This window comes from Phaeodactylum tricornutum, chromosome 4 (assembly GCF_000150955.2).
Source record: "Phaeodactylum tricornutum CCAP 1055/1 chromosome 4, whole genome shotgun sequence".
NCBI lineage: Eukaryota > Bacillariophyta > Bacillariophyceae > Surirellales > Neidiaceae > Phaeodactylum > Phaeodactylum tricornutum.
This window is the reverse complement of record NC_011672.1, coordinates 835,064-856,476: the sequence shown is the minus strand read 5'-3', so window position 1 is coordinate 856,476 and position 21,413 is coordinate 835,064. Positions and strand designations below refer to the sequence as shown.

General features: G+C 50.7%; 8 protein-coding genes across 8 annotated transcripts; 4 read left to right on the top strand and 4 right to left on the bottom strand.

Annotated features, from left to right (window-relative positions):
* Positions 1-35: 35 nt before the first annotated feature.
* Positions 36-1,388, top strand: PHATRDRAFT_34003 (predicted protein; the record flags this gene model as incomplete). Its single annotated transcript, XM_002178553.1, has 1 exon — positions 36-1,388. The coding sequence occupies one exon, from the start codon at positions 36-38 to the stop codon at positions 1,386-1,388; it is 1,353 nt and encodes a 450-aa protein (XP_002178589.1).
* A 224-nt stretch (positions 1,389-1,612) lies between these two features.
* On the bottom strand, positions 1,613-2,593 carry PHATRDRAFT_10799 (malonyl-coa decarboxylase; the record flags this gene model as incomplete). Its single annotated transcript, XM_002178281.1, has 1 exon — positions 1,613-2,593. A coding segment is annotated over one exon (981 nt), but the record flags the coding sequence as incomplete, so codon positions are not given.
* Positions 2,594-4,701: 2,108 nt separating this feature from the next.
* Positions 4,702-5,538, top strand: PHATRDRAFT_11084 (predicted protein; the record flags this gene model as incomplete). Its single annotated transcript, XM_002178552.1, has 1 exon — positions 4,702-5,538. A coding segment is annotated over one exon (837 nt), but the record flags the coding sequence as incomplete, so codon positions are not given.
* A 416-nt stretch (positions 5,539-5,954) lies between these two features.
* On the bottom strand, positions 5,955-8,186 carry PHATRDRAFT_26190 (predicted protein; the record flags this gene model as incomplete). The annotated part of the gene is made up of 1 exon (XM_002178280.1): positions 5,955-8,186. A coding segment is annotated over exon 1 (2,226 nt), but the record flags the coding sequence as incomplete, so codon positions are not given.
* Positions 8,187-9,316: 1,130 nt separating this feature from the next.
* On the top strand, positions 9,317-10,498 carry CDKC1 (predicted protein; the record flags this gene model as incomplete). The annotated part of the gene is made up of 3 exons (XM_002178551.1): positions 9,317-9,553; positions 9,620-9,897; positions 9,949-10,498. Coding segments are annotated over 3 exons (1,065 nt in total), but the record flags the coding sequence as incomplete, so codon positions are not given.
* Positions 10,499-12,306: 1,808 nt separating this feature from the next.
* Positions 12,307-16,805, bottom strand: PHATRDRAFT_44539 (predicted protein). Its single transcript, XM_002178279.1, has one exon. It carries the CDS (start codon positions 14,517-14,519, stop codon positions 13,311-13,313), a length of 1,209 nt encoding a protein of 402 aa, XP_002178315.1. The 5' UTR covers positions 14,520-16,805; the 3' UTR covers positions 12,307-13,310.
* A 348-nt stretch (positions 16,806-17,153) lies between these two features.
* PHATRDRAFT_44537 (predicted protein) lies at positions 17,154-18,531 on the bottom strand (the record flags this gene model as incomplete). The annotated part of the gene is made up of 1 exon (XM_002178278.1): positions 17,154-18,531. The coding sequence occupies one exon, from the start codon at positions 18,529-18,531 to the stop codon at positions 17,323-17,325; it is 1,209 nt and encodes a 402-aa protein (XP_002178314.1). The 3' UTR covers positions 17,154-17,322.
* Positions 18,532-19,043: 512 nt separating this feature from the next.
* On the top strand, positions 19,044-20,675 carry PHATRDRAFT_44536 (predicted protein; the record flags this gene model as incomplete). Its single annotated transcript, XM_002178550.1, has 1 exon — positions 19,044-20,675. The coding sequence occupies one exon, from the start codon at positions 19,044-19,046 to the stop codon at positions 20,673-20,675; it is 1,632 nt and encodes a 543-aa protein (XP_002178586.1).
* Between the last annotated feature and the right edge of the window lie 738 nt (positions 20,676-21,413).

The window sequence follows — 21,413 nt, the reverse complement described above, 5'->3', positions numbered from 1 at the left end:
AACTTGAGCACTTTCCAGAAGAATCTCTTTCGAAAATGACTGAAATTTCATCCCACAGTCAGTATTCTCACAGAACTAGTCCTGGACGTAGTACGGTTCCCTTTCGGCGCCACCAGTCGCTCCCGGTGCACCTTCGCCGGCGCTCGAGTCTCTGGCGTAGGCCTCTACGAAAAGCAAGCACCGCGCCCAAAGCAACAAACCATTTTAGCTTGCGCTCCAATCCATACATCGGATGGTTCCGCCATTCTCCGTCTGCTTCTAGTGACAAGTCGTCTGTCTGGTGTTCGGAGGCATCATATTCCAAAGACGTCAAGACTGCTCCGCAGCCATGGAAGTCTTCTCCTTACGTAGGCTGGTTCCGCCATTCTCCTCCGTCTATGTGGTCCACACTTTCAAAACAAGCTCTGGTTGATTACGATCTTCTGGAGGCAATCTCTATTAATGCTATTGAAAAGCGAAATGAAGACGAATTCGTCATTCATCTGAGAGATTTGCTTTCGGGGCAATTGCGAGGCGGTAGTGGGGGTGGCATGCAATACCACGCCCATCACTCTGGGACAGTCCACGTTCTCCACAAACTGGCCAGCTGGTTTTTCACTCCTTTTCACGAGTTGGAGCAAAACTTATCTCCAAAGACGTTAAAGTATGACGACGACTCTTCTTGTCACACCGCAGAAGAAGTTGACAACGATTGTGAGGAAGAGGACGATCAACTCGACGACTACGATTCCATATGTGGTAGCCGTCAACAGACAAGTCCTCCGAATGATTACGGCGTAGTTTCTAGTCAAGCTCAAGCCTACTATGACCATCAAACAACAGTAAATTTGTTAGGCTTGGAAGACGTCTCGGCAACAGCAAGCTCGAGGCTCGATTATGTCATCACCCAAATGGACATTGTTCGCATGACTAGAAACGCTGCGCGCCACTTGGATGTGGACTCGATCGCCAAACTACCCATCATGAAGTACCGATCCACAAAAGTAGCCTCACCAACTACAGCACACGCTTCTACGGTGCGAGAAGGGTGGAGCTGGATGATGGTGCAAGGAGAAGCCAATGAGGAACACGAGTATCAGCACTATCAAAGCTCTTTACTTTCTGCTGCAGTTACCACATCCCAACCCAATGAAACTATTGTCACTTCAGCCCACGAGGATGTTTGTGTTATTTGCCTGGAGTGTTTCGATGATGGCGATAGTCTCAGAGTCTTGCCGTGCAACCATTCCTTTCATGTGGGCTGCATTGACCGATGGTTATCTGGCTCGTCATCATACGAGGATTGCTACACTTCTGGTTGCCCGACTTGCAAAATTTGCCCAGACGGAAGTCTACCACCTTGGGCCTTTGCTCAGATCGGCAATGCTCTGTCCCGATCGATGATATAATGGGAATGTATTTCGCAACGGTCATTATAATCTGTATCTGCACGTGTACATTACACTTATGTTAGCGCTCGTTTTCGACTGATCTTGATGAATCCAACATAGTTCTAATCTTTCCGGTAGTAACGTAAATGACCGCATCATTTTTAACCTTATAAAAGTTGCTTACTGATCATCAATAGTGGTGGCATGGTATTCCTGTTACAGTTGTAGAAATAGTCCGCTCACTAAGCAAACGAAGGAGGCAAGGACTCATCAAGCAATGCTTGAACATCCTCTCCCAAAGGGATCCGATATTCGGCCTCGTATTGTGTGACGTTCGTTGGCAACTGCTCCAGATCGTAGCGATAGTTCACCATTATACCGAAACTGTTGTGCCACCCCTTACGGCTTGTGTCGGCATTGACGTTGATGCGGTGTAAAATTGCGCCGTTACCTACATGAAAGCGGGCGACACCGTCGAGAGGTTTACGGCGGTGCGTTTCCGTCACCAAATAGCGAGCCGCAAGTTTGGCAAGAGTGCCGCGTAAGAGCGGGGCGACGAGATTCTCAACCTCAACTGCATTGTCATCCAAACAGGAAGGACCTTCTTGACGCAATGTTTCTACCATACGCGAGACTGCCTCATCTTCACGACATTGCAAAAAGTGGGAAAGCTTTGCCAAATCTTCGCCTACGACAAGATCGTTGGATGCGAATTTGCCAGTGACGTGCTGGACACGTTCTTCCAGCCATTTCCGAAAGCGTGGAACTGGAGACAATGTCACGAACGTGTCGAGGCCAATACGACCCTGCAGACGATGGACCGCTGTTTTAATAAGGTGTTCTCCCAGGCCGACTCCAGATAGCCCAGCTTGCAGATTTGAAATGGAATAGAAGGCAGCGACCCTTGCATCACTACGCAAGGAACCTTCGTTGTAGACCTGATTCATGTATGCGGGTATTTCTGGTTGTAAAGATGTATGCAATACAACGAGAGGACGTTCCGGGAGCAGAACATGAAAGAGGGCGTAAACTCGCCTGTCGGGACCAAATCGAGTGCGCAAATCATCTAAATTCTTGACGGGATGAACTGCCTCTTGACGAACAATTTGTTCAATTATCGATGCAGGTGTTCCATCGTAGGTAATACGTTGCACTTCGAGTAGCCCTGGAGAGAACCAGGTAGATAGCAATCGTCGCAGAAACGTATCTAGCTGTTTCAAATGAATCAGCAAGTCGCCTTGGGAGTCAACTTCCTTGGGCGGTGGATGTGTTCGTAAATACGGCATCCACAGCAAGATGTCGCGTCGTAGATCCAGTAAAAACCGCATCGATTCGGTTGCATTTTGCTGGAGCAAGCATCTGATAATTTCTTCGTATTTTGGAGTGGAGACTTCCTGTAGACGCAACGCTAGATGGATGGGTCGCAAATCGGGGTCCGTTGCCTTTTTTTGGTAAGACTCGACGGCATCAGCAATCAAGTTTTGATCTCGGCTCGTATCAAGCGCCAAGAACTTCAAAAAAGAATGCCGCTCACAGACTCGATTGGGGTCATCCATACTACTTTTCCAAATAATCGAAGGGAGTGCAGGATACTGTACACACACCTTGGAAGCCAAAGCTCGCAAAGAAGTTTGTATCGAAGATCTCGGACGTTGGTGTGACTTGCTCTGCTCAATTTTGGCGACCAGCTGCTGCAGTGCGCGAATAGTGCTTCCTTCTTCCAAGCAACCTTCTGCTTTGACTGTGAACACCCGTACTGAATCGCGGAGCCTAAAAAAGCCCATCATCGATATTTTTGACCGGTCAAACGAGCAGAATCCGGTCCATGTCCTCAAGGAAGCTTTTTGAAGCAACGGGACGGACATGATAGGCGCCTTCTCCAGAGCCGACCCCACGTTCGTTGGACTTGCGATAGCGGTCGATCATGAAAGGGCAAGCGAGGAACACAGTGTCGCTTGGGATGCAGTGTTCGGTTTGAACTCACTCTCATTTCAGCCTGTCCATTCTTGCGAAAGAAAACGGATTGTCGTTTCCGAATATTCGTCCTTGGCGCTTGTGCTTTTTGCTATTATTTGGCATATTCGCCATTGATTGACTGACATAAGACCCGATTTCTCTTGACTGTGCACCCTCAACGAGCCGAACCCAAGTCGAATGGTTCGCGTGTTAACAAACAATACCGTTTGTCGTTCCTACCAGCATTTTTGTCTCATACAGAATCATGAAAAACGACAGTCCACACAATCTGGAAGCTTTGAGAGTCGCGGACCAAGAACTGTCTGCTGGAAACACGCAAGGGAAAGTCTTTATCCAGTATTCGCCCGGGTCAGCCGCCTTTCTCGTGGATCGATCCGTTGCTCAAGTGCGCGTTAGTCGGCATTTGCAGGATGCGATTTCGAAGCAACCAATAGTTCCTGATAATTCCAAACAATGAATGCCTCTCCGTCAGCAGCAATTTTTCGTATCGTTGGCCGCGCCGCCTGACTAAACTTTGGAATACGCCGCGGATGCAGGACACGGGAATTGAAATACAATGAATGGATTGCATAGCAAGGAGCGGAGTTACATGCGGAGGATGGAACTGCAAGGATGGCGCACGAGAGAGAGGATTCGACTCTGATCTGGGCTGCGCTAGCCAATATCAGGTTCAAGCAACTCCCTGCCACCGCTGTCGGATAAGAAAGTGGTACATCAGGTGGTACGATTTGACGTTGCTCTACCTTGACGTGGGGACTTATATAGATACCCAGGGTTTCGTTGACTTCATTGCATTGCTCGTTCGTTACGGCAATCCCAATGCGTAATTTTTCGTAAAGTTAAAGCAAATTGCGGCGTTTCGCATTCATTCCTGACGGAAAGTCCTGTCGGTTTCCCTCTCGGTGCGTCTACGGATTTGTACAAAGGAGTCTAGCGCCGACATGCTCATAGATTGGCATATCGTCTTTTTCTGAAGTGCTGTAGACCAAGTGAAATCATCTTGCACCTAACAGTATACGATACTCTATCTCACTTGTCAATTCATTCGTCTCATTTCTGGATGTCGTTTTCGACGAACACATTTACGTATCTCGACGTCATACCTAAACCTACTTATATGCCCAATCGATTTGACTAGAAACGAGCATAGAATTGACCGGCGACGTCCTTTGTTTCCAATGGCTTCACGAATGTTTCGAATATCCTTCCTATCCGTTTGACAATCCAATCCCACAGAACGTCCGGTTCGAGCGACACGGTGGGAACCATGTCTTCTGTCTTGGGAGGGTGGTCAAACGAGGAATCCTCGGCCGGGATTCCCGAGCCAGAGCAGGGCCCGCTGCCCAGTCGCCGTGAAGTCCATGCATGCCAGTTCTCAAGCTGGTACGCCACCTTTGCCAACCTCCCACCGAACGAGCTCGGCCGCAAGAACGTGACAGTCCCGTCAGAGATTCTAAATCTACCCGAAACTTTCCGAGACTATCTCCTTTGCGACGGAGTTCAACTTCCCGCGGGAGCGCGCACATCGGGTATGCTCGCTATGAGCGGCGTCGGTGACGACGAAAGTGTGTGGTCGAGCGACAGTGAGGCGGAAGAAGTCTCTAACGAACTGTTCCATTTCTCCGCACTAAATTCTGCCATTGATGCAGCGATCCGGCGCCTCGGAGGGCTCGTGGCACCCAAACTGAACTGGTCGTCTCCGAAAGACGCAATTTGGGTCAACGGAGGTACGCTGCAGTGCAAGACAGCTGGGGATGTTTACCTCCTCCTCAAGAGTAGCGATTTTTGCGCTTTTGACATTCAGCACTCCTGGAAAGAAGTCCGTGACGGCGACGACACCAGCGACGAGACGGCTACCGACTGTCACGGAGCAATACCACTACAGCTTGTCTTGCGAAAATGGTGCAACCTCTATCCCAGTCAAGAGTTTCGGTGCTTCGTCCGAGAACAGGAGCTAGTTGCTGTGAGCCAAAGACAGCACTCGCAACACTTCGAGCATCTTGTACGAGATCAGTACCTAATTCGGTCTCTAGTGGTTGAGTTTTTCGACGAGATCATCAAACCCCATTCCCAGTCGTTGAACAATTATACTTTTGACGTTTATCTGGACAAGAAAGAACGCGTTTGGCTGGTAGACTTCAATGTCTGGGGTCGTCGTACGGATCCTCTCTTGTTTACCTGGGACGAGTTGCCCTGCTTACCAACCACCGACACGGCAATTCGTGTGGTTGAGACGGAAAAGCAAGTACGTGCTGACCCACTTTCGTCCTATCGCGCACCTATTGATACCGTGCACGTGGCATCCCTGACTGGCGGCGATTCCAGCAAGTTCCAGGAATTTATGGATCTTTGCGAAAGGCCAACGGTGCTGGAAAGTGAGTTGTTGGATGCACACGACGAGTGAACGCATAGGTAAAATGTCCATCTAAAGGATTGTGATTTCTAGTCCAGCAGCAGGATGTATTTCTAGTAGGCACCGTCTTCACTTCATATTGGCGATAAAAAGAGGCCCTGCAACCAGAATAGTAGTCGATAGCTTTCCAAAAACAGGTGTTGTAAGGGGGTGTTCTGGATTGCATACGCAATTGTCCCTCCGTGACATCTTCTACTTACCAGTTTGATTACAACGTGGAGTGAGGGACCGGCGGTATCCTTAAAGGGGTCGCCGACGGTATCACCAGTCACCGACGCCTTGTGTGCCTCAGAATTCTTGCCGCCAAAGTTTCCGAGCTCAATATACTTTTTCGCATTGTCCCAGGCACCACCGGCAGTATCAAGAAATAAAGCCATGAGAATTCCTGTCACGGTCCCGAACATGAGATACGCAGCCAAGACTTCGGCTCCAAGTAGAGGACGACTGGTAGCCTCACCGACGAACCGAAAAATCAGTCCGACAAGGATTGGTGTCGCAACGCAAACGAGTCCAGGAAATTGCATCTCCTTCAAGGCGGCCTTTGTCACGAGCCCGACACAGCGATCGTAGTCTGGCTTGGCTTTATAATCCATGATATCCGGATTCTCTTTGAATTGTCGCCGGACTTCAATAACGACTTCGTGAGCGGTCCGGCCGACCGCAGCGATCGCAAGACCAGTGAAGTAAAAGATGATCATGCTTCCTATCAGACCTCCAACGAGTACTTCCGGTGTCGCGATGTCCACTGTGGTGAACGGAAGACCACTGTACTCTGAAAACTCGTCCATGAATGCGCCAAATAACAGAAAGCACGCCATAGAAGCCGAACCAATCGAATATCCCTTCGTAATGGCCTTGGTCACGTTGCCCGCGGCATCCAAGCGATCCGTCACATCTCGGACTTGCTCCGGCTGCATGCTCATTTCCGCGATGCCTCCCGCGTTGTCGGCAATGGGACCAAAGCAGTTCATCGACAGGATGTAGACAGCGTTACTCAGCATTCCCATGGTAGCCACCGCCGTGCCAAAAAGTCCGGCGTTGCGGCCGTTTCCAATTCCGGTACTGGCACCTACGTGATAGGCCAGCAATACGGCCACCGCTACAGTCAATGTGGGTACCAACGTGGCTTTCATACCGACACTGACTCCGACAATGATGTTCGTACCGTGACCAGTGGTACTGGCTTCCGCAATACTTTGGACCGGTCGGTGTGCGTAATCGGTATTGTACTGCGTGGACAAGACCACAATGTAGGCGCAGATCATTCCCACGATACCGCACAAGAAGAATCTGAACGCGGCCTCGGGATTTTCGGGAAGCGCCAGCAGCCAGTGGGTAATAATGTAAAAGCCCACGACGGAGAGCAGGAGTGCTACACGGTAGCCTCGTTGCAGAGCTTTCATGGGATCGCTATCGGCGGAGTCGCGGGTGACCCCCACAAAGGCAATCCCAACACTACTGACAACAATATCCATGGCGTGTACCACTAGTGGAAAGAACATAAACTTGGTCGCATGGTTGTGACTCATACCGGCCTCATCGGCCAGGGTGGAGCCCAGAATCATGGCTCCAATAATTTCGGCCGCCACGGATTCAAAGACGTCGGCCGAAGACCCGACGCAGTCACCCACCATATCCCCGACGAGGTCCGCAATTACTGCGGGATTGCGAGGGTCGTCTTCGGGAATACTCTGTTCGATCTTCCCCACCAGGTCGGCGCCAACGTCGGCGGCTTTGGTATAAATACCACCCCCGAGTTGCATAAAGAGCGCGACGAAGGATGCCCCGAAACCGTACCCGACCAAGAGCATGGGTATATCTGTCGACTCCAACCCCGCAGCGTTCACAAAGACGGTGCTCAGCATCGTGTACAGTGTAGTGACTCCCACTATACAGAGGGTCAAATTCAAGACGGCCGAAAAGGCGCCACCGCGAAAGCAAACCACGAGAGCTTCTCCGTAGGTCCGACGAGCCGCCGACGCGACTCGAATATTGGATTGTGCCGCCACCCACATGGATACGTATCCCGAGAGTGCCGAGCAGAGTGCGCCAAAGACAAAGCCGACGGCCGCGACGACCCCCAGCAGGGTGTTGCCCAACAATCCGACACCCTTGGCGTCGTGCGGGTGCAGTGGTCGGAATTGGTAGGAGAATACAATGAGTGCGGCGAGTGGTACGGCAAACTTGGCAATGGACGTGTACTGGACCCTAAGAAAGCCCTCCGCGCCTTCGCGGATGGGATCCGAAACGGCGCGCATTTCGGGCGTCCCGTCGTCGCACTGCAGGACGGCGCGACTGAGCCAGAGAGAGGCAATGGCGCCGAATCCGCAGGACCCAAAGACCAGAGACAAAATAGCCCATTCTATTGGTAATGCAAAGAAGAAAAGCATCGTAACGGCTAGCAGTATCAGCGCATACATCCGCAATGCGTCGGGGGACGAGTTGACGAGATGGGTGTAGGACACACCCGACCGTCCTTGGCGACGTCGACGGGACTTCGAGACGTCCGACGCGTCGTTGTAAAAGGCATCGTTGCTTCCTACACGCACATTTATGGGGGAGGGAGCGGTAGACGACGTGTGGGATAGCGACGAATTGGAATGTCGCGGTGGGGGACGGGCGTACGAGTTCGTGTAGGGGGACGACGACACGCTGCCGGCGGCGGTACCACCACCACCGCCTTCGAGATCATCCAAACTCGACTGCCGCCGTTCCTTGTATGCTGCCGTCCCTCGGGCTCTCATGGCTCGAGGTCAACCGTAGTTGTACAATCGCTGTCGAAGCAACAAACGACCAATGATGGGCAACCAGCAAAACCAGACCCGTGTGTGTGTGTTGCGTCTTCCCACCCAAATACACCATCAAATACACCATTCAAAGTTGTCTCGATCGATAGTGCATTGGATGTTTGTTGAAGGTCAATAAGTTTTCGTGTCCAGTTTGCATCGCAGATCTGATTCAATATAAAAAGTACGACATACTGAAAGTCGAATGAATACCGGTCGGTATCTTCCCTATATATTTATGAGTCGTCTTTACAGTTCGATAGCGCGGGACACAAAGACTGGACAAGGTTCCAAGTTTGGGTCGTCTCACAAAGAATGGTCTGTACGCTTCCGGTATGAAATAGTGGACTGCCTTGGACTGCACGTTGCGTCCTCCCTGTCCCAGACTGTCGTAATTTTTCCACACGAATTGGGGGAATTGGGGGGTCGGTCCACCTGACATTCGTTGAGTTGGGCCGAGGTTCCGCCGACGCCACGAGGAGATAGGTTTTTTGGCTTTGAACAGCGTTTCGGTGTAAGGAGGACCAAACGAACAAACAAACAAACAATCACTCCCGCATCCTTTGAAAACGCGCGATCGAAGTGCCACTGTCTCCCTCCACTCTGATCTTTCGCAAACGACTCGACGAAGGATGAACAGCAACAGTGGAGTCTTGGTGGCGGCTCCGGGTCGGTCGAGTATCGGTCCCAGCAACACGACGACCAGTATTGTGACGCCGTTGGGAGAGCACCCGGACGACGAAAAGGACACTTTCTCGTCGTGGCACAACATGACTCGCACGCTCGCGCACTACGAGCGCCAGGAACAGATTGGGGAAGGCACGTACGGTCAGGTGTACCGAGCGCGGTGCAAGGACACGGGTCGGGTCGTCGCGCTCAAGAAAATGCGGATGCACCACGGAGGTTACTGGGGCATGCCGCTACAGTTTATTCGAGAAATCAAAATTCTGAAGAAACTCACGCATCCGAATCTGCTGCAAATGATTGAAGTGGTCACCAGTAAGGGTGTCGAGGAACTGGATGAGGACGATCCGATCACCAAACCACACAGCGGCAAGGCCAACGGCGCGGAGAAAGATCGCGTCTCCGACGCTAGGGAAAGCTACAAGGGGAATCTCTTTCTCGTTCTCGAATACGTGTCGCACGATCTCACCGGTCTCATGGACGTGGCTTACCAATTCACGGAAGTGCAGGTCAAATGCATTTTTCGACAGTTGCTCGAAGCCTGCGCCTATATGCACCAGCACAAATACGTGCACCGCGATATCAAAAGCTCCAACATTCTCTTGGATTCCCATTTTCGCGTTAAACTCGCTGATTTCGGTCTGGCCCGCAACATTGAACCGCCCTTGTTGGATCAAATGCACGACCGAAGCAACAGCAGTAGCGGCAGCAGCAGCAGCAGTGTGGAATTCACCAACAAGGTCATTACCCTCTGGTACCGTCCACCCGAAATTCTCACTGGCGCCACGCAGTACGGACCCGCAGTGGACGTGTGGAGTGCCGGTTGTATTCTGGCCGAGCTGCTCCTGGGCAAGCCTTTACTGCCGGGCAAGTCGGATTTGGAACAACTCAAACTCATCGCGGACATGCTGGGCACACCGGCTCCGGATACGTGGGACTATTTGTCGAGCATGAAACGGGTTCGTTCCGGGGAAATTACACTGGACATGCGCAAACCCAAAGTGTCGCGTTTGCGTGACAAATACGCGGCCAAAATCCCCACGACTGCCATGAACTTGTTGGACAAATTGTTGGCTTGGGATCCCCGCAAGCGTCTAACGGCAACAGGAGCCTTGCAAAACAAGTACTTTTGGTCGCAACCAGTGGCGCCGGAAGATCCAGCCGAACTGGGAGAAATACAAGTCGGCCCCGGGGGACATTTTCACGAATTTCAGACAAAAAAGAAACGCAAAGAAGCCAAGATTGTGGCCGAAGCCGCCCGAGAAAAGGCGAAGTTCAAAGGGGCCACGGAAGAAGAAGCACAAGATGAGTTCGACAATGTGTATCGAGGTTTGATGAAAAAGGTAGCACAGGAAGGCTTGGGCGATGTGGGTAAGAAGAAGGAAATCCAAAAACCGGGACTTGTTTCTACTCAAAGCATGAAGAAAGATATTGACACTGTTGAACAAGACGAATCTTCACGTCGACGTAGAGAGGAAACGGATAGTCGGTCCGATCGTCCAAAACACCACCGCGATAAGGAAAGGCGATCGAGCGGCGACAAATCGGATCGCAGACGGAATAGTAGGGATGCGGAAGACTTCGATGGTTCGCACAAACGTCGTTTGAGCGATAACGGTGTGGACGACCGACCCAACAAACGGCTTGGTAGAGATCGACCGTCAGAGGAGAGGAGGAGCACCCGTCGCTATTCAGTGGATGACGAGGACGACTATTCGAGAAGACATTATGATGACGATGAGAACAGTGACCGAAGATCAAGAAGCCATCGATCGTCGAAAAGCAAAAAGAGCAAAAGAAAAAGTAAAGATCGGCCGCACGGGAGAGAGCGATCTCGAAATGATCGTCATCGTTCGCGAGACAGGGACGCCGTCCTTCCGCACATACCCATGCCTGGTTTCAAAGACCGCCGGCAAGAAGGAGACCCATATGAGGCCCCTGCTTTTCCACCGATGGGACAGAATTCCCCGTCGCGCGAAGAGGGTCACAATAGCGAGAAAACTCAGAACATGTCTCGCTCTGCCATTTTCCCACCAGTCACTAGTGACAGCAAAGACAGCCACTTGATGGAGAAAGAACGAAGAAAAGATACAATACAAACAGCAGTCAATGAACGAGGAGATCGAGATCAGGGTGCTCCGCAAAAAGCTGGGCCATCTCTTGAACGTCGGATGCGTAATGACACTGACCGAGTTCGAGACGGTCGTGATCGACGTGGTGTCCCATTACGGGAAGGCCCACCTTCTGGTAGGGATATGGATGGTTTTAGGGACAATTCTCGCGGCCCGCCCATGATGAGAGGTCCTCCACCTCAACGTAACCGAGACGGCGGGCCTGGGCATTTCCGGGATGAACGACGGGACATGCCAAGGGCTATTCATCAGCCTCCCCAACAAGAGAGAGACGTCGATCGCGGACCTAATCGCTTTCGCGACGATCGTAGAGGTATGGGAAGGAATCAACCAATGTCACCCGATCGTCCGAGAGCAGGACGGGACCGCGACCTAGGTCGTGATGATCGGAGAGGTCCAGGAATGGATGGGCCACTTCCTGGACCGCACGGATCTGCTGGTCAGTATGGACCCCCCATTGACGATCGACCACCACCGTCAAGGTCTGACGGACATCCAGATTTCGGGCAGTATGGAAGAAGAATAGGCAATGATCAAGGCCCACCCGAAGGTAGACGACGCAACGAGCAGGCTGGTCACTATGGACCGCCGAGCCAACGCCGTGAACGCGACCATCGCCGTCGTTAGTGAATGTAAACAATTTTCTAGGCTTATTCCGTGTCAACGTTTGGAATCGCAACTCTAGCTCACGGTATGTGTCTTTTGATGTTGTCTAATTCATAGCGTATCACCACATGTTTACAGTGAATTGTGCGACATATTGGTCCTGACCTAATGTAATGGCCGGCCACCCATGCTACCCTCATTTTAGTTTTTACAAGGGTCCGTCTGATGAAAGGTATCTGCGATACATCTGGCTCATCGTTGGATACGGGACAGGTGCAAATACCACCTGATCTTCTCGGTTTTTTAAGTTTTACAGTGTCTTTCCTCTTGAAAGCATTCGTCGCTGAATGTGGATACCATGAGAGCTTTGTGTCTCTGTTGGTTGCGTCTACTTGGGTTCATATTTTTTAGATACACTGCGGAACAATGTTCTTCATTCCAGTACGTTCCTGAAAGATTTCATCGATCGACCCGCAGAAAATCGAAGAGCTCGCTCTTCACAAGAAGTGATCATCTCACTGCAGCCATGACTGAAGCTAGTAGCGAAAGCGACGGCGTCTTTAGCGTTCCTGGACCGATTCATTCCCCTGTATTGCGACAGGTCTACCCTGCCATGCTGCAACACATAGAAAAGTACGGCAACCCCAACATTCCATTAGGATCTTCGGATGGTCGCATGTGCCAAACTCTTCGCAGATTGCACACGCAAGGAAAGCTTCCTTCAGAAGAAGTTGCACTTCTTGAAAAAATCGGTTTTACCTGGCATTCGCTTGAGGACGTGTATACCACAGGAGACTTTGATGATCTGTACGGTCGTCTTTTGCAGTACGCAAGCACTCATGAAGGCGACTGCTCTCCCCCCAAGAAGTATCCTTCCGATCCAGAGCTGGGGGCTTGGGTAACGGGAATACGTCGTCTAGGGCTTGAGCAAGTTGATCCAGAGCACGCCAAAAGGTTAGACAAAATCAACTTCCTATGGGTGAGCGATCGAAAGTGTGGCAGCGCTTTCATGAAGCAGTATCGAATAATACAGGCACGGCTCGAGGAGACTACGGATGCAATTTTGACCGATCCTGGTGTCCAGCAGTGGATACAGGCACAGCGTGAAGCAGTCGCTCGAGGGACTCTTAGTGAAACTAGGAAACATTACATGGAAGAGCTAGTTGGTGAAGACTGGTTGCAGGATGCATAGCGTCCACATTTCTACAATGAGTTTATGGAAAATAACGCGACATCCGCTGTCTTGAAAAACTTGTTTCATTTTGTACACTGATGCTTACAATATCATCTCTCCTACCTTTCTTCCCTACGTGACCATGTCGATCTGGACTATTGTGCATTTCTATTGGTGGGCCCGGAAGGCCTTCTTTTGCAGCATGAAACCGCCTCCCAGGTCCGTCTCTCGCACAATCGTTCGATCGTCGTGCCGCAAAATCCTCCAGTTGGTTGGACTGGAAACGACTTGTGCATACGCCAGCACTATATCTTCCGGCAAGGCTAGGTCAGACGGTTTCGGTATATTGCGCTGCAGATTGCGTCGGCCTACCGGTCCGTAGTACGCCGCGAGCTGCACGTAGTCGTTTCGATTGGGACTCAAATTATTGGCGGGGTCGTTGGTCGAGTCCAAGCATGTGCCCAGATCTTGATTTAAAAAGCCTTCGTCAACGTTCGCCAATCCCAAACCATTACCTATGTGTCGACACAGCGTATGACGTCGTGCGTCTACACTATTATCGGACAAATAAAAGTCGTTGAGCTCGGCCGTGGCGGCAACAATGAGACCGTCCTGCAGCAATAGATTGTTGAATCCAAAAAATCCGGTTCGACCGGCATTGCCATTGCAGACTTTGAGAACACCTTGCGTAGATGGGACTGCACAGGACGTGTCTACCGCGACGCGTTGCACATTCAACGTCACAGCGTCCGGTATGCCATTGTCCCAGTCGTTGCGTACAAGGGTAAAGGTTTCTTGCCAGTCTGGCGAAAGAGCATTCTGCACGGTCAAAGACAAACCGTTGCTGGTGGATGGCCAGCGGTTGAGAATAACAAACGCTGTTGGGGTGTTGGTAGGACTGGCTCCCATGGTTGGTGTCGCGGAAGGGAAGTTAGAACCCGTTGCAGTCGGTGCTAGGGATTGGGTTGGAAATGTGGAAGGGGCTACGGTACGAGTCGGAGACGGTGTCGTGGTGGGGCCCGAAGTCGATAGCACGGGTGGGGTTTCCGGTACGTTGTCATCATTCTGATTTTGCTGGGAATCCGGATCGGACACTGTGCTATTGCGACTGTCTCGTGTGAGAACAACTCCGAGTACGGTCGCAAGAATGAATGCCAACACAATCAAGGAGGCAAAGAGAATAGATCTTCGTCTTTGACGTTTGCGATATTCGCTCACTTCGTCAGTGACGCTCTGTTCTTCAGGTCTCCGTCGGGAAACTTGATTTTCGACCTTGTCATTAGTCATTATTGACGGCAAATTGTGGACCCACGCCGTCGTCGGATCTCCCAACACGGGACAAAACCGATCGTGTCGGACAAAAAAGGGGTCGGTCATTGTCTACCGCGTTCGCAAGACCCCTTTCCTCCAAACCCTTGGCGGGTTGGGTTGTCTGAGTCCTGTTTGATCATGTTTGACTGATTCTGGAACTCCACGTGTGACACCAATTCACTGTCATTCGCAGATTGCTGGAATTCGGGTTCGATTATTCGGTAGCGCACGATGACGATCGTGAACACGATTTCCGGGTTTGGTTCTTTCGAAATCTTGAGACGCCGTCTGCCGTGTTCTCCGGGTGTTGCTGAAGAATCCTAAGTTCTGATTCGCTGATTCTGCCGAGGAATGGAACCCAAGCCGAACGGTGTCGTTTTCGACGGTGATTGGATACTTCTGTTCGAGACCCGCAGCCCAGGGTTTGTGTGTACGACTGTCACCGGGGCTTTTCCACGACGTGCACAAACCAAATCAAGCCCATCGAAACAATCGCAACATAAATAGCGCAGCTCCGTTTTGATTCTTCTCAACCGCCATGAACAAAAATGAAAATCGAAAGTATGAAGAATCATCACTCGACGGCGTAAGCGCTGCCAAATCTCGGGATCGGCGTCTCGACGTGATCCCGGGATCTACCGCTCCCAATGGCCCCGATTTTCGGTACGTTGTCGACTCGTGAGATTCCAAATGTCCACCGTGGTTGGACGTGCACCAGACGGCAAAACGGCACTGGACGAATCGTGTCCGACAGGGGTCCAACGGAGCCCCACGAGAAAATGCAATTTCGTCGTGTTTGAATTCAATCTTGTATGGTGAGACACGAACCTTCACATCTACGTCTGGAACGCAAGACTGCTTCTCATTTGGGATCGTTCTGTGTTTCACAAATTAAACGCTTTGAACGTATTTCACAACCAATACAATGAGGCGGTTCGGAAAGCAGATGTCAGACCATATTGACAACGAAGCTAACTACTTCACTGGTTCACTTTACAGAGCTGCCGTGATGCACTTGGCCGAACCGGCATTGGCACGTCCGTCGTCGACGCCGGAAACCGCCAAGCTATTTCCAACGGGTACTGCCATCCGCCAAAGTGCCTCAGTTCCCATCAATACCTTCAACACGGAAAAGATGGAGTTCACCACCGAAGTGAACAAGGCTACCTGGAAAAAGGAAGGCCGTGTACTTACCCGTATGGGTATGTACCATCCTTTGGAAATCAGCCATATTCGCTTTCCATGCGATCGACTATCGGAAGTACTTGATTTTCTAGAGGAAGTTTTCCGGGCCCTTTCTCTCCGCACAATCTACCACGACGCCCCCTTGGCTGCATCCTGTGAAAGCTTGGAACAACTCGAACTTCGGGTCTCGCTATGGAAAGACCGGAAAGATTCGGCAGAAGCCGTACTCGAAGTCCAACGGGTGTTGGGCGACTCTGTACTCTTCTGCATGTACGCCAAACGCATTCTAAATGCCGTACGCGGAGAAAAATTGGAACTTGCCATGTCTCGACACGTACCTATGCCAGCTTTGCGTAAGGCCGAATACACCTTGCAGTATGCCATGCGTGAAACCAACATTTCCGAGGATCCCGTTGTTTCGGCTTTGGAAATAGCGCACAATCTAATTTGCGCTGATCGTCACGATGCTCGAATCTTGGGATTAGAAAGCCTCTGCATTATGACAGATCCCGGAAAAACGGGTTTGGAAACAGCCGAAAGAGTGGCACGATGCGTGCTGCTTGGGGAGGCGGCGTCCCAGACGAATCACGCAGTGCTTGCCCCAATTCAAGAACGGGTTCTTACCTTGACAGTGCTAGGAGCATGGCCAGGTACTTCTATTCGGGAAGCAGGGAAACGAGATGCTTACCTGGCACTTGTAACAGTTGCCAACGGGTTGCGCCTGTTGGCGCCCGCCGACTTGACGAACGCTTTGAACGAATGTGTCCGATTGACGGGCGTCGAATTGGTCGAGGTGCTGCTTGCCAAGGTAGAGGAAGCTGCTCATCACCCGCATTCGGCGTACTTTGCTCTTGAAGCGCTGGAAGCTCTCTGTGCCCTACCGGCAGTCCGTGGACACATCCAAGTTCCCTTAGTCAAACACGCTCAAGGGGTGGGATCAAGTAGTCACGCCGCTCTAGCTTCTGTCAGTAGCCGCGTGCTCGTCGCTTTAGAAGCATAATGCTTCATGCAAACAGGGCGCCTTCGAGTAGATATCAGTGCATGTGCTTAGCTACTCTTTCGTTCGAGAACGTATATTTTGGCTTCATCTCGGGAACCTTGCAGCCAATGTACTTCTTTGATCGACAGTAAATGTACATAACTTAGGGCAAACACAGTTCTATTGTGATCTTCCTTTCCATAGCAGCCGAACACAATCGTCGTGGGACCATCAATCAGCATCGAAGCGTTTCTCAAGTGAATAGCGTCTGTCCATAAAAGGGTAATGATAATGCGGATCCATTCAAAAAAATTCAAACAAATTTGCTTTGCGTTGCTGCCCTGGCACTGCAATGCTACCACTTCAATTTTTGGGGTCCAATTTGGTTGCCGAACTCACTGTCAGTCTACTTTCACACAAGTCCTACACAGAGTGGCCGTCCTCACGATATAATTGTCTTGCATGCATTGCATTGCTTGTCGTCCAGTGCGAACACCTTCGACTAGATAGTAGACAAGTGCTGCGCTTCTGTTTCGTTCGGATAGTTCGTCGTTGTCTAAACAAACGATGACGATATTTATCTACATTTTTCGTCGTTGTCTAAGAAACGATGGTGATGTTTATCTACATTTGATGAAGCTGATCAACATTAAAAGCTGATTCGTCATGAAGGATTTAGATTTGATTCGGACGCGGAAAAATGCCCTAAGAACAATACGGAATTTGAGTTGAGTCTGGAATATGTTCTTTCATCCATTGCTTGAAAGCGGAAGCAGTTTCTTTCACTCCCACTCCAAAAGGGTTCTTTTTGCCATTCTGCCTGAACTGGACGGACGCTACCGACCGGGCGTGGGGAAAATGAATGACAAAGCCTTCACCAATCTGAAAGAACTTGTACCCCATACGTCGGACTTGCTGGAACCAGGTCAGTTTGTTTTGACCGTAGCCAACGAATGCCTCTTGAAAGGGTGCGAGGAATTGACAAGGACGGACAACGAGGTAGGGCTCGTAGCTATCCGAAGTCACGCACTCGATGGGGAGGAGCTTTTCTGCAGGTTGTGTCATCCAGTCTTCGTAGCGCGTACTGGCGTGCGCATGAAAAGCAGCTTGTTCTCTAAACTGCGTCACACTGGGATTGGGGCCGACATGGTCTTTTGCCGTCCAGTACTGCTTCACCAGCTCATTCTTCGTGTCCGGAAGCATTGCCAAATGCTTGGCTGTGCAATTTTCGTTTTGCTCATTGCAAACCGCTTGGAGTTCAAAGGCTGGTACCACCAAAGTATGCAAGTGGTCCGTAGCAAGCATAGCCCGATGTAGACGGAGCATCTGGTAGAGATTTGTCGACAAAACAAAGTCAGCGTCAATGACGAAAGCGTGGCTCGTCTGGACCCGAGACATGGCAAGATTGCGGAGTCGGTTCACGGGGTATTCTCCTTCGGAATTGAAGTCGCTCACAAAGCTCACCGTGACCAAATTTTTTTGGCAACCAAACTCCGACAGGGTCTTTTCAATGTTCTCGATATCCTCCGTAGTTCCGATTGCGAGAGAAATGGGATGATTTCCCCAGCGCTCGCAGTGTTGTTCCATGATCGCTAGTCGGCTGGGGGAGAGCTGCGTGACCAAGGTAAAGTCGACATCTTTCTCTTCCAGAGGAGAACACGAAGGACTCGACAGGGTGTGGATCTTGAAATTATACTGGTCGTAGTCGCTACCGTTGCCGTTCCGCAAGCTAGTTTCGAGGCTGGCGCCAACGCCGTGTACAGGGATCTCTTGGGAAACAACTTCTGAACCGAGACGTTTCGGCGGGAGAGCCTGGGAAAGATTTCGGCTGTTGAATGTATAGAGGTTGATGGCGAGGAGTCCGATCGCCCCTATCCACCAACACCGCAAGACGAGACGAATGGACAAAATCATCTGTACAAAAACAATGTTTTTTTGGTTTTACCAAATAGGTGGGCACGCAGCAGGTCGAGAAGAACCTCGCTGGCCAATTGTTTCACACAAGGGACGACTTACAAAAAGCCTCCCCCGGGGGCGGGAAACGAGTGAGCATTGGCACACTCTTATCGGCACGAGTTTTCGATTTCGAAAGAGACAATATTCGTTTCATGCATATTGATACGATATTTGGAAACACGGCGCCAATACACTTAGGTACGTTGGCGCGGTTCCATTCACGGATTGACCGAGTTCGACTTCGGGAGGCTTAGATGTGAGCTGTCAAATTGAATCCCGATAGGATATGTTCTTGGGAATGTTACTTTGATTTTCCGAAAGAAAAAGAAAGCATATTATACCTTTTCAGCTAGAAAAATCAATAGTGATAAGATGGGTTGATTCCAAGGGAGCCTGATGGACACGGACACTGGGTAAACTATTTCTTTCTTATCGATCAGGAGAACGCTAAAATCAATCATATCGTATAGATGCGGCCAGGCCCCGTTCGGGATGGCATCGAACAGATTGTATGTGAGTCTGGCAATCAACCGCAGTTGGTGCTTCTTTCACTCTCGTCACCGAGCACGGACGACGTCCATGACGGTTTACGACCCATTCCTGTACCGTGCGTGCACAGCCATCGTCCGCTTCATTGCTCGCATGAAAGGCTTTTGGGCGAGAAAGTGGGAATGGATGCTTGGGACAAGCTTTTCTCGTCGATCAAAGGTTTGCCCTCGTCAGCAGCTTTTGAAACGGTAAGCTCCACCTTAAGCCCCATCCTCGACGATCTTGACGCTGGCTACAAAGACGATCCCCCAAGGCTGCCCCTGGAAAGGGCACGAGTCAACGCATTGACACTTGCCTGCGACCTAGGACAGGCAGAGGTCGTGCGATGGATTGTGGATCGTTGGGAAGCGGTTAGCAATAGTGCTCGTGATGATCCAGTTGTGCTGTCTCTACTCGGAAGCCCGTGCGACGCGTCTCCGGAAGAACACGGTGGAAACTTTCCCGCACACCACGCAGCACTGGCAGGCTGTGTACCGGTACTCGACATGCTGGCCCGTCTTTTACTGTGCACGTCAACACAGGATGCAGCACGGACTTTTGTTGACACAAAGATGTGGGCGCGACGCATGGACTGCGTTCGCTACCTGGGAAGTCAGACCAATGCGCACGGTGACACGCCTCTCATGATGGCGTCGGTATCGGGACATGTAACGTTTCTACAAGAATGGGTTTACCTTGCCTCGGAGGACACGGAACCAGCCGTCGATCCCTGCCTCCAAAAAATATTGCAAGTGCGCAACGCGTCCCACGATTCGGCACTCTCCTTGGCGTGTGGACATGGTCGGGAAGACGTTGTGCAATTCTTATTGCATGGGGACGGTATGAAGGACTGGGAATCACTCGCAACATTTGAGGACGTATGCATAGCAAGAGCGGTGCTGAAGCGACTCGACGGGATAGTTCGGAGCCGCGAGCACGAAGGTTCGGATCAAGGACTGACGGATCTGATAATGAAACGTGCCAGCATTCAAGTGTGCTTGGAATGGGTGGAAGCGTCCCTAACTAGAAAAGCTAATAATTTGGCCGCCGAGCTTTCCCTGGACGAGTGCAGAAGAAAAAACACGCTTCCGGCTGCACGCAAACCTAGATCAAAACGACGGACCGCGAAAAGTCAGGTTACAAAGGATGTTTGTGTCGCTGGCGCGTCGCCGCGTTCGAGCTCAATTGAAACCGACGAAGCCGCCTCGGTCAACCTGACACAACTAGCCGATGGTACACGGGCGGTCGTTGTCGAAGGTACCCTGGAAGACATTCCCCCTGACGTGCTTCCAATGTCCAACGAAACGGCTCTTTCCAAATCAGTAAACCAACTGCTGCGCGAACGGTGGCACACTACGCATCAAGATTCCGAGATTGACGCCGTAATGGATGCGTTGTGCTTGGATGTGTCGATGCTTCTGCTGACGCCACATGGTATGGCTCTTCACCTTTCCCCATCCCAACTGGATGCCGTTGATCGGATTCTTGAAAAGCAACAACTCGCCGTCCAACAAGCTCGATGCATTCAGGATCGACTGCACGGCAGCGGTAGCTCCGTCCAAAGAAGCCTATGAAAGTCATTCACAAAGCTCACTCAATGATCAGTGCCTCGGAGTAAGTTGCTTTTGTACCAAAGAATCGCGACATACCCGCATCGGCCACGGGCTCTGTAATAGGTTTTGATGTCTGTTTCCATGTGCTGTCGATACGCTTAGGTCGGTCGCACTCGTTTTTTACACACAAAAAACCATGATCACAGTCAGTTTAAAGTGGTGTGGGCAGGGAGTTTGGTTTGACAGTGACTTACGGATACATCAACAAAGAAAGGCCGCGACGCTGTTGTTGGTCGTGGACACTATTATGTCGTTTGTATCGACAGTCAGCAACGATGTGTGAGACTGAAATTACATTACTGATAGCTTGTTTACGGTGTTGCTGTATTTTGTCATTCAAGAACATAGCTCTACGATTAGCGATTTGAACCTTATGATCCCTTCTGTCAATATGTAGGAATATGTCTCAGTGATTATGACCGGTCCCGGATCATTGGGTTTTTTGATTGTAATAGTTTTGAGACGTAGTCGTTGACGGAAGATTCTGATCAAAATATAGATTCCGTTTGTACATGTGCGATTCGATTCGAAATACAATGTATCGGAGTGCAAATAAAAGTTGAAAAGATACGGAATCATCGTTCACAGACGTACCATAGTAGCCCGCTCTCCGGCCCGTAGCGTTTAACACTTGTCGTTACTATCTCCCTTCAACTTATTGCCCGATAGAAGGAGCTCTGTTCATGCGTTACAAACGGA